Consider the following 20,460-nt stretch of genomic DNA (forward strand, 5'->3'; position numbering starts at 1 on the left):
GATATTAATCAGTTTTACTGAGTTCCCCCCTCAAAGGACATGGTTCTGATTTCACTGATTTTCTTTGTTGTTTTATACTTGTATTTTAGTAATTTCAGATCATGTTTATTAGTACCTTTTTCCTATTCACTTTGGATTTTACTTCCTCTTCTCTTTCTAGTGCATAAAGACCAGTGGTCAGGTCACTGAGTTGAGACTTTCTTGTCTAATAAAAATCTTTAGTGCCTGGTGTCAGCATCATGGCAGTGTGAGACACTCCCTATCTCTCCCTCAGTCTACAACCAATAAAACATCCATAACTCAACAAGGTTTCCTCTGCCCAACATACCAGGATGCCAAAGAGTCCCATACACCTGTGTATCCAAAGGTAGGTGGATTGGAACACACAGCAGAGGCAGAGCCTACAATCCTGACCCTTTGGCCATTGCAGGTGAGCCTTCATCCCCAGAGAACCAGTAGCAGCAGGGACGTCAGAGCACACGAATCTGGAGTCCTGGTACTGCAGGGCCCTTGGCTGCAGGAAACCAGGCAGGAGTGGCAGCAGAGGCTGCGACCCCACCCCTCCACAGCATCTGCGACTCTAGTCTCCTGCCTGCAGCCGCACCTCCCTAACCACCCGTACATGGCAAAGGCATTCACAGCCCCAACTCCCCCGACCCGCTGCTGTAGAGCCTGCGGCCCAGGCAACCCGGATGCAGTGGGGGCAGCAGCATGTTGCTGGTTTATCAGTGCCCCAAGCTGTGATACAAGGGACAGCAGTGACGAAGGAAACAGCATGAAACCAGCAACCCCAGAGACACCACAGCAGTAAGGGTCTGGGGACAGCTCTGGCAGAGGCAACGGGGGTGCGAAGTGCTGACTCTCAAATACAGAGGAATCCAAGGTGAGAGAGGCCAGAAACTTGGGCTACAGTAGTGTCACCTACTGAAAACCAAAGAAAGGCCTCTCGTTTCTAACCTGTCAGATTGTTAGAATCAAGTTTTGAAAAGCTTTAACTAAATAAGAAAGGTGTTCACTAGTTTAAATGCGCCAACAAATGAACGACTTATCAGGTACCATTAAGAAGCATGGTAACAACCTCACAAAAAGAAAACAACAGATCTTCAGAAACCAAAATTAAAATCATGAAATACTGCAGTCTAATGGATTGAGAATTCGAGATAGTTTTCATGAAGAGATTCAGCAAGCTGCCAGAAACACTCAGAAAGGCAGTTTACTGAGCTAAGGAATAAAGTTAACACACAGAAGAACACTTCACCAGAGAGACTGAAACTAAAAAAAAAGAACTAAATGGAAATTCTGGAGTTGAAGAACTCAATAAAGGAGATGAAGAGCACATTAGAAGGAACTGGAAGTACAGCAGACTGCATGGAAGAGAGAATTAGTGAGCCCGGAGACACGAAAGCAGAAACGATGCAAGGAGAAGAGGAGAGAGAAACAAGATCTGAAAAGAAAAAACTGGAGAGATTCCCTGAGACCTGTCCTACACTTTTAGGAAGGGCAATGTTATGGTGATGGGTATCCCAGAGGGAGAACGGAGCAGAGAGATATTTAAGGGAAAAATAGCTGAGAATGTCCCAAACCTCAGAAGGAACGGGGTATACAAGTCTATGAAGCTAAGAGAACACTTAGTTACTTCAATGCAAAAAGACTGTCTCCGAGACACATTATATTAAAACTGTGCAAAGTCAGTGACAAAAAGAAATTTTAAAGGCAGCCAGGGGAAAAAGGATGGTCACCTACAAAGGAACCCTCAGTAGGCTACCAGCAGATTTCTCAGGAGAAGCCACAAGGCAGACAGAGTGGAACGGCATACTCAAAATATTGAAAGATAGTAAAACTGGCAGCCAATTCTATCCAGCAAAGGAGAAGTAAAGACATTCCTGGAGAAAGAAAAAGCTGAGAGACTTCATGCTAACTAGATATGCCTTATAAGAAATGCTGAAAAGGAGCTTTTTGACTATGGCAATAGACAGAATCAGAAAATTGCAACTTCTGTATCAGGATAGGTTGTTAAACAAATATAGCATAAAGATTAAAGAGGAGAAACTGTAAAATAACTGTAACTATCTCAGTGGAAAGGGACTCATGATATTAAGAGGGATAATTTGGGACATCCGTTCATGGATCACAGCCTTGTCCTGGCGAAGGGGCTTGCATAACTCAATGAAGCTATGAGCCATGCCATGGGGCCACCCAAGATGGACAGGTCATAGCAGAGAGTTCTGGAAAAACATGGTCCACTGGAGGAGGAAATGGAAAATCATTCCATTATTCTTGCCAGGAGAACCCCATGAACAGTATGAAAAGGCAAAAAGATATGACACTGGAAGACGTGTCCCCCAGGTTGACAGGTATCCAGTATGCTACTGGAGAAGAGTGGAGGGCAATTACTAATAGCCCCAGAAAGAATGAAGCTGGTGGACCAAAGCACAAATGATGCTCAGTTGTGGATGTGTCTGGTGGTGAAAGTAAAGTCTGATGCTGTAAAGAACATTATTGCATAAAAACCTGGAATGTTAGATCCATAAATCAAGATAAATTGGACGTGGTCAAGCAGGAGATGGCAAGAGTGAACATCAACATCTTAGGTATCAGTGAACTACAATGGATGAGAATGGGTAAATTAAATTCGGATAACTGCTATATATACTACTGTGGGCAAGAATCCCTTAAAAGAAGTGGAGTAGCCCACATAGTCAACAAGGGTTTGAAATGCAGTACTTGGGTGCTGTCTCAAAACGACAGAATGATCTCATTTCATTTCCAAGGCAAACCATTTAGCAACATAGTAATCCAAGTCTGTGCCCCAACCACTGATACCAAAGAATCTGAAGTTGAACGGTTCTATGAAGACATACAAGACCTTCGAGAACTAACACCAAAAAAAGACGTCCTTTACATCATAGGGTGTTGGGGTGCAAAAGTAGGAAGTCAGGAGATACCTGGAGTAACAGGCAAGTTTGGCCTTGGAGTACAAAATGAAGCAGGGCAAAGGCTAACAAAGTTTTGCCAAGAGAACACACTGGTCATAAGAAACAGCCCCCCTCCAACACCACAAGAGATGACTCCACACATGCACATCACCAAATGGTCAATACCAAATTCAGATTGATTATATTCTTTGCAGCTGAAAATGGAGAAGCTCTATACAGTAAGCAAAAACAAGACCTAGAACTGACTGTGGCTCAGAGCTTAAGCTCCTTATTGCAAAATTCAGACTTAAATTGAAGAGAGTAGGAAAAACCACTAGACCATTCAGGTATGGCCTAAATAAAATCTCTTATTATTATACAGCAGAAGTGAGAAACAGGCAAGTTTTGCCTTGGCATTCTTCATAGAACCGTTCAACTTCAGATTCTTTGGCCTTTGGGATTAGATCTGATAGACTGCCTGAAGAACTATGGATAGAGGTTCATAACATTGTATAGGAGACGGTGACCAAAACCATACCAAAGAAAAAGAAATGCAAGGCAAAGTGGTTTTATGAAGAGCCTTTACAAATAGATGAGGAAAGAACAAAAGAAAAAAGCAAGGGAGAAAGGGAAAGATACACCTAACTGAACGCAAAGTTCCAGAGAATAGCAAGAAGAATTGAAGACCTTCTTCAATGAACAATGCAAAGAACCAGAGCAAAACAATAGAATGGCAAAGACTAGAGATCTTTTTAAGAAAATTGGAGATACCAAGGGAACATTTCATGCAAAGAGGGGCGCAATGAAGGACAGAAACAGCAAGGACCTAACAGAGGCAGAAGAGATTAAGAAGAGGCAGCAAGAAAACACAGAACTGTACAAAAAAAGTCTTAATGACCCAGATAACGACAACGGTGTGGTCACTCACCTAGAGCCAGACATCCTAGAGTGTGAAGTCAAGGGGGCCTTAAGAAGCATTACTACCAGTAAAGCTAGGGTTGGTGATGGAATTCCAGCTCAGCTATTTCAAATCCTAAAAGATGATGCTTTTAAAGTGTTGGACTCAATATGTCAGCAAATTTGGAAAACTCAGCAGTGGCCGCAGGATTGGAAAAGGTCAGTTTCATCCTGATTCCAAAGAAGGGCAATGCCAATGAATGTTCAAACTACCGTACAATTGCACTCATTTTGCATGATTATAAGTTTATACTCAAATTCCTTCAAGCCAGGTTTCAGCAGTACTTAAGTCGAGAACTTCCAGATGTACCAGCTGGATTTAGAAAGGCAGAGGAGCCAGAGATCAAATTGCCAATAACAATTGGATCAGAGAAAGCAAGGGAATTCCAGAAAAACATCTACTTCTGCTTCATTGACTATGTTAAAGCCTTTCACTGTGTGGACCACAACAAACTGTTAAAATTCTTAAGGAGGTGGGAATACCACAGCTCATTAGCTGCTTCCTGAGAAACCTGTACACAAGTCAAGAAGCAACAGTTAGAACCTTATGTGGAACAACTGACTGGTTCTGAATAGGGAAAGGAATATGACAAGGCTGTATACTGTCACCCTGTTTATTTAACTTGTATGCAGAGTACATCATATGAAATGCCAGGATGAATCACAAGCTGGAATCAAGATTGCCAGGAATATCAAGAACCTTAGATATGCAGATGACTCCACTCTAATGGCATAAAGTGAAGAGTAACTAAAGAGCCTCTTGATGAAAGTGAAGAGGAGAGTGAAAGAGTTCCCTTGAAACTCAACATTCAAAAAACTAAGATCATGGCATTTGTTCCCACCACTTCATGGTAATTAAAGGGGAAAAGGTGGAAACAGTGACAGAGTTTCTTTTCGGGGGCTCCAAAATCACTGTGGAAGGTGACTGCAGCCTTGAAATTTAAAAAGATGCTCCTTGCAAGCAAAGTTATGACCAACCTAGACAGCATATTAAAAAGCAGAGACATCACTTTGCTGACAAAGGTCTCTATAGTCAAAGCTATGGTTTTCCTAGTAGTCATGTACGGATGTGACAGTTGAACCATCAAGAAGGCTGAGCACCAAATAATTGATACTTTCAAACTATGATGGACAAGACTCTTGAGAGTCCCTTGGAAAGCAAGGAGATCAAACCAGTCAATCCTAATGGAAATCAACCCTAAATATTCATTGGAAGGACTGCTGTTAATGCTGAAGTTCTAATACTTTGGCCACCTGATGTGAAGTGCCAACTCACTGGAAAAGATCCTGATATTGGGAAAGACTGAAGGCCAAAGAAGGGGGCAAGTAGAAGATGAGATGGTTAAATAACATCACGGATTCAATGGACATGAATTTGAGCAAACCCTGGGAGATAGGGAAGGACAGGGAAGTCTGGTATGCTGCAGTCCCTGGGGTTGCAAAGAGTCAGACATGACTTAGCAAGTGGACACACACACAGTTTAAGACAACAAAAACATATAAGAGGAAGAGAAAAAGGACAGAACGGTACAGGCGAATGAAGGCAGGACGCAAACAGAGAAAAAGCATGGAATGGTACAGGCAAATGAAGACAGGACACAGATAGAGGAAAAGGATGGAATGGTACAGGCAAATGAAGACAGGACGCAGATAGAGGAAAAGGATGGAACAGTACAGGCAAATGAAGACAGGACGCAGATAGAGAAAAAGGATGGAACGGCACAGGCAAATGAAGACAGGACGCAGATAGAGAAAAAGGATGGAATGGTATGGTAGAGGCAAATGAAGACAGGATGCAGATAGAGAAAAAGGATGGACTAGTATAGGCAAATGAAGACAGGACGCAGATAGACAAAAAGGATGGAATGGTACAGGCAAATGAAGACAGGACGCAGATAGAGAAAAAGGATGGAATGGTATGGTACAGGCAAATGAAGACAGGACGCAGATAGAGAAAAAGAATGGAATGGTACAGGCAAATGAAGATAGGACGCAGATAGAGGAAAAGGATGGAACAATACAGGCAAATGAAGACAGGACGCAGATAGACAAAAAGGATGGAACGGTATAGGCAAATGAAGACAGGACGCAGATAGACAAAAAGGATGGAACGGTACAGGCAAATGAAGACAGGACGCAGATAGAGAAAGAGAATGGAACGGTACAGGCAAATGAAGACAGGACACAAATAGAAGAAAAGGGACTACTTTACATTTGAGACATTTCATACAATTTTCATTGTAACCACAAAACATAAATGTAGAGCAGAAACAAACACAAAAAAGGAGGAACTCAGAAAAACATCCTAGATAACCACCGAACTAAAATGGCAGACAAATATAAAGAGAAAGCAACATGGAGATATAGAGCAATTAGAAACAAAAGATTAAAATGGCAGTACTAAGTCCTCATTTATTAATTACCCTATATGTAAATGAAGTGAATTCACCAGTCAAAAGACACAGTGGTTGGATGGATTAAAAATAAGACCCAAGTATATACTGCCTCCAAAAGACTCACCTCAGCTCTAAAGACAAACACAGGCTCAAAGTGAAGGAATGAAAGATAATACTCAAAGCAAAATCAGTCAAAAGAAACCAGGTGTAGCCATACTCCCATCAGCTAAACTAGTCTTCAAGCCAAAAGTGGCAAGAAGAGACAAAGATGGACAGTGTATAATGATAAAAGAAACAATTCATCAAGAAAACATAATGGGTGTGTGTGTGTATCCTAACATAAAAGCACCAGAAAATATAATTAACAAACCTAAAAATTTAACAGTAGGAGGCTTTAACTCTCCACTTACATCAGTGGGTAGATCATCCAGACAAAAAGTCAACAAGGAAAGAGCAGCCTTAAGTGAACTATTAGACCAGATGAACTTTATAAACTTATACACACTATTCCGTCCAAATGTAGCAGAATGCACATTCTTCTTGAGTGCACATGGAACATTCTCAAGGAGAGATCATATGTTGGGACATGAAACAAGTCTCAATTAAGAATACTGAAATCATAACAAGCATCTTTTCTGATCAGAAGGGTATGAAACTAGACGTCAACTATAAGCAGAAAGGTGGAAAAATGACAAATATGTGGAGATTTCAGAACATGCTACTGAATGACTCTTGGGTCAATGAGGAAAGCAAGGGAGAAATTTTAAAATACCTGAAGACAAATGAAGACGAAAGTACCAAAGTCTATGGGACGCAGTAAGATAGTACCAGGAGGGAATTTTATAGCAATATAAACCTGGCTCAAGAAACAAGAAAAATTCAAACAATTTACCTTATACCTAAGTGAACAAGAAAAAGAACAGATAAAGTCCAGAGTGAGCAGAAATAAGGAGACAGTGAAGATCATAGCGTAAATAAATGAAATACAGACTTTAAAGACAATAGACGAGATCAAGGAAACTAAGAGCTGATTCTTTGAAAATGTAAAAAAAAAAAAGCAAACCTTCAGCTAGACTCACTAAGAAAAAAGAGAAAAGGCTCAGATAAATAAACTCAAGAATGAAAGAGAAGAAACTGCAAAGACCACAACAGAAATATAAAGTATTATAAGCAAATACTATGAATAGCTGTATGTCAACACATTGGATAACCTAGGAGAGACGGATGAATTCTTGGAACCATATAACCTTCCAAGACTGGATCATGAAGAAGCAGAAACTATGAGTCGGCCAATCACTAGGAAGGAGACTGAACCAGTCATTAAGAAAACAGAACTCCAGAACCAAATGGCTTCACGGGAGAATTCTACCAAAAATTCAAAGAAGATTTAATACCTGTGCTTCTCAAATTTTTCCCAAGAAACTTGAAGAGGAAGGAATGCTGCATAGCTTAATATTAATAATAATGAAGTCAACATTATCCTGTTCCCAAAACCAAAAAGAGAAACAAACAAAAATGAAAATTATAGACCAGTATCTTATTAGCATAGATGCAAAAAATCTCAACAAAATATTAGCAAACTAACTATATCAAAAGGATCATAAATCATGATCAAGTGGGATTTATTCCAAGGATACAAGAATGGTTCAGAATCTGCAAATCAATCAGCATGATACACCACCTTAACAAAATGAAAGATATATATATATATATATATATATAATCAAAAGATGCAAAAAAAGCATTTGACAAAATTCAACACCCATAGAAAAACTCTCAATGAAATGGGTATAGAAGGAACATAAGTAACATAATATAGTATTAGAAGTCCTAGCCAGAGCTGTCAAGAAAAAGATATAGAAAAAGTAAAACGGTCACTACTTACAGATGATATGATAGCTATATATACAAAACCCTAAAGTCTCCATAAAAAAAAAAAACTATTAGAAGTAATAAATGAATAAAGTTTCAGGGTACAAAATTAGTATACAGAAATCGGTTGTGTTTCTATACACTAACAATGAATTATCAGAAGGAGAAATTAAGAAATGCCATTTATAATTTTAAAGAATACCTTGGAATAAATTTAACCAAGAAGGTAAAAGACCTGCATACTGAAAGCTATAAGACACTGATGAAAGAAACTGAAGAAGATGCAAAGAAGTGGAGTTAATGTATGCTTATGGGTTGGAAAAATTAACATTGTTAAAATCATCTGGAACAATCTACAGATTCAATGCAATCCCTATCAAAATCTCAATGACATTTTCCACAGAAAATGGATAGAACAAAAAATTCTAAAATTTATATGGATCCACAAGAGACCACCAAATAGCCAAAATAAATATATAAATAATGACAAAGAATGAAGCTGGAGGTATCATGCTCCCTGATTTCAAATTATACTATAAATCTACAGTAATCAAAATAACACAGTATTGGCAGAAAAATAGACACATAGATAAATGGAATGGAACTGAGGCCCCAGGAATAAATCCACATGTATATGGACAATCAACACATAACAAAGAAACAAGGAACAGAAAATGGAGAAAGGGCAGTTTCTTTAATAAATGATTTTGGGAAAACTAAACAGTGACATGCAAAAGAGTGAAACTTGACCATTATCTTACACCATATACAAAATTAACCTGGAATGGATTAAAGACATGAATGTAGGTCTGAAACTACAAGGCTCTTAGGTGAAACCTTAGCAGTACATTTTCTATATAGATCTTGGCAATATCTTACTGGATGTGTTTCCTCTGGTAAGGAAAACAAAGGCAAAAATAAACAACTGGGACTACATCCAACTAGAAAGCTTCTGCACAGCAAAAGAAGTCATCAACAAAATGAAAAGACAACCTACCAAATGGGAGATGAGATCTGTAAATCATATATCTGATAAGGCACTAATATCCAAAATATGTGAAGAACTCATACAGCTCAAGAACAACAACAACAAAATCCTGTTTAAAAATTGGGCAGAAGATCTGAATACTTTTCCAAAGTAGACACACAGGTGACCACAGGTACACAAAAAGACGTTAAACATCACTAATTATTAGGGAAATGCAAATCAAAAGCACAATGAGATACCATCTCACGCCCGTTAGAATGGCTATCACCAAAAGGGCAAGAAAAACAAGTGTTGGAAAGGATATGGAGAAAAGGGTGCACACCCACACTATTGGTGGGAATGTAAATTGGCACAGCTACCAAAGCAACTATGGTATGCAAAATAGAATGGAAATTTCTAAAAAAAAAATTAAGAATAATTAACTTCTACCTATTCTACTTCTGGATATTTATCCAAGGAACACAAAAACACCAAAGAAACATACACAACCCTGTGTTCACGGCAGTATTATTTACAATAGCCAAGATATAGAAATAGCCCAAGTGCCCCTCAGTGAATGAATGGATAAAGAAGACGTGGTAAACACACACAATAGACTCCGCTATTTAAAAACTTTTTAAAAAGGTGAAATCCTGCCATTTGTGACAACATGGGATGGACTTTGAGGGTTATTAAGTGAAATAAGTCAGGTAAAGACATTTAATATGGTATGATTTCACTCATGTGTGTGGAATCTAAAAATACACAAATGAACCAAATGAAAGAAACACACAGATATAGAGAACAGAGTAGTGGTTCCAGAGAGGAAGGTAGACAGAAGGCCAAATGGGTAAAGAGGGTCAGCTTTTTGTAATGGTTACACTGTAGTGTATACAGAAGTTGAAATATAATGTTGTACACATGAAACACGTTTTTAGTGATTCCATTATATACATATATATTTTCATTCTACATTCTCTTCCAGATGTTATTATAAAATATTGAGTACAGTTCCCTGCACCATACAGTAGATCCTTGTTAGTTATGTATTATATATATAGGAGTGAAGAAAGTGAAAGTGAAGTCGCTCAGTCGTGTCTGACTCTTCGAGACCCCATGGACTATATTCTACCAGGCTCCTCTGTCCATGGAATTTTCCAGGCAAGAGTACTGGAGTGGGTTGTCATTTCCTTCTCCAGAGGATCTTCCCGATGCAGGGATTGAACCTGGGTCTCCTGCACTGCAGGCAGACGCTTTACCCTCTGAGCCACCAGGGAAGAGTACATATACATTAATCCCAAACTCCTAATTTATCTTCCCTCTTTCCCCTTTGGTAACCATAAGTTGGTTTTCTATGCCCATGAGTCAGATTCTCATTTTGTAAATAAGTTCATTTATATCATATTTTGATTCCACATAGAGGTGATATCATGCTATTTGTCTGCTCTGTCTGGCTTGACTGACTTAGTCTGATAATCTCTAGGTCCATCCATGTGCAGAAAAAGTCATTATCTCCTCCTCTTTATGACTAATACGCCATTGTATATATGTACCACGTCTTCTTTATCCATTCCTCTGTTGATGGACATCGAGGTTGCTTCCATGCCTTGGCTATTATAAATAGTGCTGCTCTGAACACTGGGGTCACAGAATCGGATGCAACTGAGCAACTAAGCAAGAACAGCAACAATGGGGTCGGGGGGAGGCATATATATTCTCAAATTATAGTTTTCTCCAGGTATATGCTCACGAGTGGGATTGCTGGATCTTATGGTAATATAACATCATAAACCAATGTTACCTCAATACAAAGATTTTACAAATGTTTAGTGCTTTAAAAAAACTACTTATTTGGCTGTTCGAGTCGTGGCTGCAGCATGCAGAATCTTCATCTTGGCTTGTGAAACCTTTGTTGCATCATGCAGGGTCTTTTGTCGAGGTGCACGATTCTTTAGTTGTAGTGCACGGGCTTAGGTGCTTCTTAGCATGTGGGATCTTAGTTCCCCTACCAAGGACTGAACCTGCTGCATCCTCTACATCGCAAGGCAGATTCTTAGCCACTAGACCACTAGGGGAGTCTCTAGTGCTTTTAAAACAATTTTTTATCTACATACTGCTTTAGATGCATCTCACAAATTTTGATGTTTTTGTTTTCAGTTTACTTTTCATTCTTTTTTCTTTTGATTTGTACTTAGAATTATGTGGTTTAGTTTCCAGATATTTAGATTTTCCAGATATCTGTATATATTGATTTCTATTTGATTTCACTGTGGCTAGGGAAATATTTGGGGCAATTTGCATTCTTTTAAATTAAGACTTGACTTATGGCCCAGACTAAGTACGCCAAGGCTGTATATTGTCACCCTGCTTAACTTATATGCAGGGTACATCATGAGAAATGCTGGACTGGAAGAAACACAAGCTGAAACCAAGATTGCTGGGAGAAATATTAATAACCTCAGATATGCAGATGACACCACCCTTATGGCAGAAAGTGAAGAGGAACTCAAAAGCCTCTTGATGAAAGTGAAAGTGGAGAGTGAAAAAGTTGGCTTAAAGCTCAACATTCAGAAAACGAAGATAATGGCATCCGGTCCCATTACTTCATGGGAAATAGATGGGGAAACAGTGGAAACAGTGTCAGACTTTATTTTTGGGGCTCCAAAATCACTGCAGATGGTGACTGCAGCCATGAAATTAAAAGACACTTACTCCTTGCAAGAAAAGTTATGACCAACCTAAATGGCATATTCAAAAGCAGAGACATTACTTTGCTGACTAAGGTCCGTCTAGTCAAGGCTATGGTTTTTCCTGTGATCATGTATGAATGTGAGAGTTGGACTGTGATGAAGGCTGAGCGCCGAAGAATTGATGCTTTTCAACTGTGGTGTTGGAGAAGACTCTTGAGAGTCCCCTTGGACTGCAAGGAGATCCAACCAGTCCATTCTGGAGGAGATCAGCCCTGGGATTTCTTTGGAAGGAATGATGCTAAAGCTGAAACTCCAGTACTTTGGACACCTCATGCGAAGAGTTGACTCATTGGAAAAGACTTTGATGCTGGGAGGGATTGGGGGCAGGAGAAGGGGACGACAGAGGATGAGATGGCTGGGTGGTATCACTGACTCGATGGACGCTGAGTCTGGGTGAACCCCAGGAGTTGATGATGGACAGGGAGGCCTGGCGTGCTGCGATTCATGGGGTCGCAAAGAGTCGGACACGGCTGAGCGACTGAACTGAAGGCCTATTTTAATAATATCCCATGTGCACTTGAAAACAAAGTGTATTCTGCTATGTTGGGTGGGTGGCTCAGCTGGTAAAGAATCCGCCTGCAATGAAGGAGACCTTGGTTTGATTCCTGGGTGGGGAAGTCCCCCTGAAGAAGGGATAGGCTGCCCACTCCAGTATTCTTGAGCTTCCCTGGTGGCTCAGCTGGCAAAAAATCCACCTGAAACGCGGGAGACCTGGGTTTGATCCCTGGGTTGGGAAGATCCCCTGGGGTCACAAAGAGTCAGACACGACTAAGCAGAATTTACTAACTGACAAATTTAAGGTCAAGTTGGTTGACAGTGTTAAGTCTTAAATATTCTTTCCTTTTTCAAATTTAGAAACATTTCAGTTGCTATTTCTTCAAATCTCTTTTCTTCTATCCCCTGCTCCCACCTTTCATTCTGTTTCCATGACTTGTGTGTGTGTGTGTGTGTGTGCACGCGCATTGGTGTTTTTCCTTTTGTTTCCTTTGGGAGGTTTCTATTATTATTTATCTTTTATTCTGCAGTGTCTTATGTTAATCTCACCTAGTGTATTTTTCATCACAGACATTGTATTTCATCAGAGTGAGCTCACTTTGTTCTATTTGGCATGTTTAACCTTTCCCCTACCTTTTTGAACATCTTACCTGTCTTTATGTTTTAGTATCCTTGTTCTATACTTCTATCATCTGTGCCATTTCTGCTGACTGAGTATGGGATTATGATTTCCTGCTTCTTTGCTCATCTGGTCATTTTTGTATCTGAGGCATTTAAAAGTTGGTTGCTAGGTACTAGAAAAAAATATGTTATTTATAATAGATTGTATTTATATATACTTTTACATACATACACACACGTATGTAAAATAAATGTATATATAAATATTTTACAGACATCTATACACACACACGGGCTTCCCTGGTGGCTCAGGCAATAAAGCATCTGCCTGCAATGCCTGAGACTTGGGTTCAATCCCTGGGTCAGGAAGATCCCCTGGGTCAAGAAATGACACCTCACTCCAGTATTCTCACCTGGAAAATTCGATGGACGGAGAAGTCTGGTAGGATACAGTCCACATGATGGCAAAGAGTCAGACATGACCGAGCAACTTCACACACAAAAAAACAAAAGATACACCCATATGTAACTATACACACATGGATGTGTATATAATTATGTGTTTGTAGGTTATATAAGTAATTCACTATTAGCTTATTCTCTGGGATACAATTAAGTTACTTAGAAACTGTCTCTTTTCCAGGCTTACCTTGAGGTATGTACACAAAACCAGCCCAGGCTTCCTTTTAGCACTTGTTTGGCCTCACGGTGGACCAGCAGCTGTGCAAGCACTCTCCTGGGTGCCCCGCTGTCGCCCGCTGCACCCTGGCTGTGGGGCATGTGGCCAGGCCAGCCCCGGAGGCTTCCAGGGACTGACCCGCCTCTTTCCAGTGGTTGCTGTCCTGGCCTCAGGGCATCTCAGTAGCATCTGCTGAGCAGACCCAGTGGGATTGGCAGCAAGCACTCTGCAGACAGCCACACTCCTGCTCCCCAGGGTGATGCCCCATGACTTCCAAGTGTCTTGTCCTCCCCGAATTCTCAGCTCTATTCCTCACTTCAGAGGCAGCAGAGCTGTGTGCATTCCCCTCCCCGGCTTGTAGCCTTGAAACACGCTTCAAGCAGGAATCTGGGGCTCACAATTGTCTCTCTTCTTGGAGATCTGTCCTGTGCACCTCTTTTCCAATGTCTGGAAACTACTTTTTCAAACATTTTGTCTGGTTTTTATGGCAACAGAGAAAACCCAGCCCTCGTGGCTTTAGCTGTATGTCTGTAGGTGGTGAACACACGCTGGGCCAGCCAGTGCTTCTGACTGGGAGGGCTAGACCCCCTGCCCTATTCCATCTGTGGAAACCAGAAGATCCTGCTCTGTGAAAGGGTACAACCAGCCTTCATTTGCACTTCATTTTTTACCCAACTGACCAGAATAGAGAGTTCTACTCCCATGATTTTTGTAAGGCTCCCAGAGCCTCAGAAGCTTCTGAAAAACATTTTTAAAGCTAACTTATTTCAATTTCACTGACAAAAAGGAAGGGTACATACTTGAGGCATAAACACTTGGAAATGAAGAAAACTGTTGGAAGCAATGTTTAGGATGCTTGCTCTACTTTCAGAGGGTGGGTCCTCACTCTGACGTTCACAGCAGGTTGAGACAATGCCCAGGGCTTGGCCTGATCACCGAGTTGTTCCTGGTGCTGCTGTGATCACTTCCTTTGGAGAGCCCACCAAGCAAGGCCTGGCAAAGGGGGGAGGGGCCTGAACTGCCCCCCAACCCACATCCCACACTCCAGTGGGGTCAGGACAGGGCCTTGCAGCAAAGCAGTGTGTAGTTTTCCTCTGGCCGACCTCTGCCTGAGTGGTGGACTCTGCCTCATAACTGCTGTTAAGAGCCTGCAGGATATTCCCAAGCTAAGGAAATCGAGAAAACACTGAATCCTCCAGTGGTCACGATGATGAATGTGTTAGTAAGCGAAAATGAAGGGGAACAGATCAAAGTGGCATCATATAATGACTTCAGTACAATTGGGATCCTGTTTTTTTTTTTGTTTTTTTTTTTTAATGAGAATGAGGAAATAAAATCAGTACCTTGAAGCCATGTGAGAAATACACCAGGAGCTTCAGCCTGCTTGGGAAGAGCAGATGCTGAATTAGGAAAAGAGGATGAAGCTTATTGAAAAGACATTTAGAAAACCAGAAACCTTTTAACTCTTACTCTTGAGTTGACCGAGTAGAAATCACTCTATTGTGTTAATTTGAACCTTTGGCTTTTGGGGGACCCATGGCTGTTGGAGTTACATCTAAGGAAGGCTTCAGACTTGTTAGCAAAGTGGGGTGAAACGCAGGTGGCCTATGCCATCTCCTCTCATCATATTAATAATATTTAAAATGGAATTTACATTTACCTGCTCTAGGGTCCTTTGAACGGACTGTGAAGTTAGTGGGGTCTTTCTGTTCCCTAATTTCACATCAGACATGAGGGGAGAGGGTGTCACGCCTCTCGTGGATGAGGAAATGGGCGAGTTTCAGAATCAAGAAAGGCTGAGTGGCTGGGCCAGTTCTCAGCCACAAGGACCCACAGGAAATGGAGGCTGCTGACTGCATTCTCCCAGGACACGCTGTCCCTGCGGGACTGGTGGATACACTGGGCCGGTCCTGGGATGACTATAGTTTGCAATCAACTCCTTGTTCTGCCCCACTCAGGCCCTCTGTACCCGCCTGAGTCTGTAGGTGGCACAGTGGTGTCTCCCCAAAAGGCAGCGGGGCTAGAAGCACGGGTCGGGCCAGGCCGGCACCTGCAGAGGTTGAGAGGATGCTGCTGGGTGTTCTCACAGCTCCCCCACAGCTGACTGCAGTCATCCCATACTTGGCTAACTATCCTTTTGCAAAAGGCAGCATAAATGAATTCAGTTCGTGTAAGGAAGGGCAAAAACTTGCTAAGAAAACGTTCCTGGGGATTGGTCCTCCGAACTGTAGAAGGTGCCTGGCTTTACAGACAGCTTAGGAATGAGGAGCAGAGGTCGGGCGTCAGACATCTAACAATCATGATGTCTGTGACAGCTGCTTGCAGACATGCCTTGTGGCACACTTAATGGCTGAGCTTTTAATACTGAGTTTGTTAAACTACAGATTAGATAGTAATGACTTTTCATTAAAGCCAAACCACTTAAGGAAACTGACACCACTTTGTTTCCCTGAAAAATGAAATACAGAAACCACATTTATCAATGGCCTGATATCTCCTGAACTGACTTACAGCCCTGACCCCCTTCAGATGGAAATGACTAATATAGAGCATTTATTTCCCAGCTAACTGACTTGATTATGTTGCTCAGTCTTCTGACCGCAAGGGCCATCAGAGCAGTGCTGGCTTTGGTAGGGACATAGGGAGGTATCAGAGGTCACACAGGATAGGGACCCCCCCAGGGACAGGCAGTCTGTGTGGTTTTCAGCTGCGTTCAGGCCTCAGTCATTCCCACAGGGTAAAAGCGGAGGTATGCCAACCTCTATGAACTGTACCCTCTATCTTATCAACAGACCAGACTTCATACTTTATAGCTGGCCCTCCCCAACCCCGGCACAGACCCTGATAGGGGCAGGAGACTCTGGCGCAATGGCAGGCTGTCCTTCTGAGACTGTCACACAGGTAATGCTCTGGTTCAACTCTGTGAACCAAGACCTGGCTCAAAACAGGTACTGAAAACACAAGCTCTGACGTGACCAGAATCTTATATATATAATATATATATATTTTTTAAGTACACCAAGATCTTAAACTTTTTTTTTAACTTTTCTTACAAAGGATTTGCTGTAAGCCTTCAGGTCATCTTGTCCAACCCCAAAGCTGTATTCAAGCGCCGTGGGTCCCAGCCCGGGATGCAGGAATCTGACTTTTTGAGGCAGATCACGACCGTTGAAGAACTGGAACCAAAAGCAAATAACTGCACCAAGGTACTCCCTTCACCTGTGCACCATCCCCCGCCCCTGCCCTTGCTGCGTGCCCGCCTGAGTATGCCTACCCACCAGGTCTCCTCCCCAGGTCCTCGTGTGGCACACTCGAACAGAGAAGGTGAACCTCGCCAACGAGCCCAAGTACCACCTGGACACCGTGACGATCGAGGTGTGACGGGGCTGCCCTGCGCCTCGGGCGTGGGAGGTGGCGGGCGCAGACTCGGCTCCTGTCCCCCTTTGTTCTGCATGCTCCCCTATGTTCTGGACAGTCTCTGCACGGTACAGCTGAGGGCACGCAGGGTACCACTCTGAGAGTCTTACTTTTGTTCCCCCTGTTTGGCCTTATAATTCGTTAGAACTGAACAGGTTTTTGAAACAGATGACAAGTATTTTGTCAACAATGTTCCCGATTCGTGGCTTTGCAACGTGAAGTAATTTTTGTCAGGTTGGCGGCAGTGTACGTCACAGGAAATAAAACCCACAGAAAAAGGTCTATGGATTCATCTGTTTAATACAGGGATATGACATCTGTCAGTACTAGGCACCATAAAATGTAAACACAATTACTGTCATGAACCTGGATACGCCTTCGAGGACTGAGTGGCTTGTGTAGTTACCCTGTCTGCGTCTAGTGCGGAGAAATGTCTCTTGCTAGCACTATGTATACATAGGAAAAGATCCCAATTCCAAGGAAGGCAGGTAAAATCTGACTCTTCAAACATGTGTTAACCTAAGTTGTGTCATAAATCCAGGTTTATCTTCCTTTCACTAACCACGTTCCCTGGTAAGCACATCATAACAACAGCACAGTGAGGTGAATGGGACATAAAAGAGTCTGGATACACTAGAAAACAGTGCTTGGTGATACACTGACATTCTATTTATATGATTAAACATTTGATCATACAGTACCTTCCTACAGGATTACTGGCTAATCTGGGGGTGGGGCTCATACTGTTAGAGGTATTACTAACATGATAACTACTTCCCTTATATGCAAACATGAGAGCTATAATTTCATCGAGAGGGAAACTGATTATGCACGTTGACTGAGCAGCTTCCCAGAGACTGTGTCTGCGAAATCCTGGGAATTGTGAGCAAAGCTGCCCTCGACATGGAACGGTTTCTCAACCTGCTTTTCACCACAGCAAATTCAATCAGTAAAGACCAACACGGTCAATCAGGTAACTCTTAATATGAACAAATGGGGGAAAAGAAAAAAACATGTATGTACATGAATGGACAGGGGAACTGGGTGTGTCTGAGCAGGAATGCCAGCGGGGGGGGTCACTTCCACAGCTGCGTGCTGAGCGTCTGCCCCGACGAGCCCCCGGACCAGCCCGCGGCCCCCGCTGAGGTGCTGGGCGGCTGCCCGAAGCCCGCCGCTGAGGCTGCGCCACCCAGGCTCAGGCCAGCCATCTGCTGGTTCACCTGCAAACACAGAAAAGCGCCTTCACTTCAGTCCTCGTTTCTTCAGCCGCCGCTGCACACTGCTCACGGCCAGCCTGTTTCACCAGAGGCAGCCTTGACCTGAAGCTGACACAGTTAGAATCGGAAGTATAATAACCGTTCTCAGTACTTTTCATCCATGTGAAAAGCAAGCCGAGCCCTGGGGTGAAAGCAGACGGCCACACAATGCTTTCTCTTGGCCTCATTTCCTTCCACGTGTTAGCCCTGGCCATCAAGTAATCTCAAATCAGTTTATATTTATTCAGTTTCTGGACTCAATTTCTCATCCCCCAAAGTGAAAAAAGTGAAAAAACCACAAGCGAAAAAAGTACCAAGGCAATCTTTGAATTCATATCTGGATAAACAACTCCAACTTTCAACTATACTAGAATAGAGTGCTTTAACTACTAAAGACTAAGAGAAGGTTTAAAAGTAAAATACTCCAAAATTATGAATTGTATATGATGGCAACTGTTCTCCTGTTACTCAAGTCTTAAATACCTCAATATACTTTCCAAATATTAGGAAGTCATAAAACGTTTTTTTCTGCTTAGCCAACTACATAAATATCTAAAATTAATTTACACGACAAACGGTGTAGGACTACATGTACTTTTCTTCCAGACTGGAGCTGCATGTGTACATAATGAGCCTCCTGTGCTCAGTCGTGCCTGACTCTCTGCGGCCCCATGGACGGTAGCCCGCCAGACTCCTCTCTCCATAGGATTCTCCAGGCAAGAATACTGGAGTGGGTTGCCATGCCCTCCTCCTAAGGATCTTCCCATCCCAGGAACTGAACCTCCGTCTCCTGCACTGGCAGGTGGATTCTTTACCACTAGGACCACCAGGGCAGCTCAAGCCTCCTGAGCCTTCCCCTTCTCACTTCTAAGACTGAGGCGGAGTGAAAGAAAGGCAAGGAAATTTACCAGAAAGTGAGATGGCTGGATGGCATCACCGACTTTATGGACGTGAGTCTGAGTGAACTCCGGGAGTTGGTAATGGACAGGGAGGCCTGGAGTGCTGCAATTCATGGGGTCGCAAAGAGTCGGACACGACTGAGTGACTGAACTGAACTGAATTCAACTGAACTGGATTCAACTGAACTAGATTCAAAACCTGTGCTCAGGGTTGAAATGTATTAATAAATAAAGTTCATTTGTCTACAGTTCCTCAAAGACAGTAACATTAACCATGTCACCAACGAGGCATCGTGGAGGGGCAGGTCACTTCCTGGCAGGTGCTAAATGATGTGTTAACCCCCCGTCATGGCCCACAGACCCCATCAGGGAGCGCTGGAGCAGAGCATCCCCTTTGGCACACCCAGAAATAAGGCAGGTAAGCCTCCCACGCTCGCCGCCTGGGTACAGCGGCCACCCTAACCTGAACAAGGTCTGTGCCAACATTCTGGCCACACAAAGGCTCTTACTGACATTTGGTACTTACAGTTTTGAAATGCCCAGACAGCAGAGATCAATGTCATATAAACACTCCTTTAAACAGTGATAGTAAAAATTACTTGGAACATTCATGGGTATACAGTGATTCTGCTAATGTTAATTAAAAATCACTATATACAGTCCTATTCTCTGAATGCTGCCGAGAACAGAAATCAACGGCAGCCAAATACCAGAGGAATATCAAACAGGAAGCATACAAAGAAGGGTGGGAGATGAACCTACATCTGAGGTCTCTGTCTATGGAGCCAGAGAGAAGTCAGAATGGATTTGAAAGAGGAAACACTAAAATGCCACCTCCTGGCTCTGAACTAACAGGCAGAAATGGGATCTCGTAATGTGAGACGTAGGACACAGATAAGGACTTGCTCGTATCTTACAGGAATTCCTAAACTAGTAGGTATTCTTTTTAAACATAAACGTGATTATAATGTAAGAAATACAACTCTACAAATATATTTGAAGAAAAAGATTCCTTATACATCCATGTGCAGTAGCCACGGAGAACAGCCTAGATCTCTCAGAAATAGTGCTGTGAGAATGCAAGGCTGGGTTTTTGGGTTTTTTTTCCCCTCTAATTTGTGAGAGTTACTAAGAACCCTTGAAATTATTAGTGAAAATAGATTGGTCTAAGTTGTTGACATAAACCCCCTCTCAGGGAGCTGGGTTAAGGCTCGGCACACTAATTTCAAAAAATGC

At 42.2% G+C, this 20,460-nt stretch overlaps 2 protein-coding genes across 6 annotated transcripts in view; one reads left to right on the plus strand and one right to left on the minus strand.

The window, feature by feature from the left end:
• B3GAT2 (beta-1,3-glucuronyltransferase 2) overlaps positions 1 to 17,351 on the plus strand; it is a 113,303-nt gene extending 95,952 nt beyond the window's left edge. The window contains exons 3-4 of the mRNA XM_069599497.1: positions 16,710 to 16,858; positions 16,947 to 17,351. Of these exons, the coding sequence (XP_069455598.1) occupies positions 16,710 to 16,858; positions 16,947 to 17,033 (236 nt within the window). The 3' untranslated portion in view covers positions 17,034 to 17,351. The remainder of the gene's footprint in view (positions 1 to 16,709; positions 16,859 to 16,946) is intronic.
• SMAP1 (small ArfGAP 1) overlaps positions 17,352 to 20,460 on the minus strand; it is a 188,529-nt gene continuing 185,420 nt past the window's right edge. For all 5 annotated transcript variants that reach the window (XM_069599494.1, XM_069599492.1, XM_069599495.1 and 2 more), the window contains one exon: positions 17,352 to 18,289. In XM_069599494.1, coding sequence (XP_069455595.1) covers positions 18,146 to 18,289 — 144 coding nt within the window. In that variant the 3' untranslated portion in view covers positions 17,352 to 18,145. The remainder of the gene's footprint in view (positions 18,290 to 20,460) is intronic.

Source organism: Ovis canadensis, chromosome 9 (genome assembly GCF_042477335.2).
Source record: "Ovis canadensis isolate MfBH-ARS-UI-01 breed Bighorn chromosome 9, ARS-UI_OviCan_v2, whole genome shotgun sequence".
NCBI classification, from domain to species: Eukaryota; Metazoa; Chordata; class Mammalia; order Artiodactyla; family Bovidae; genus Ovis; species Ovis canadensis.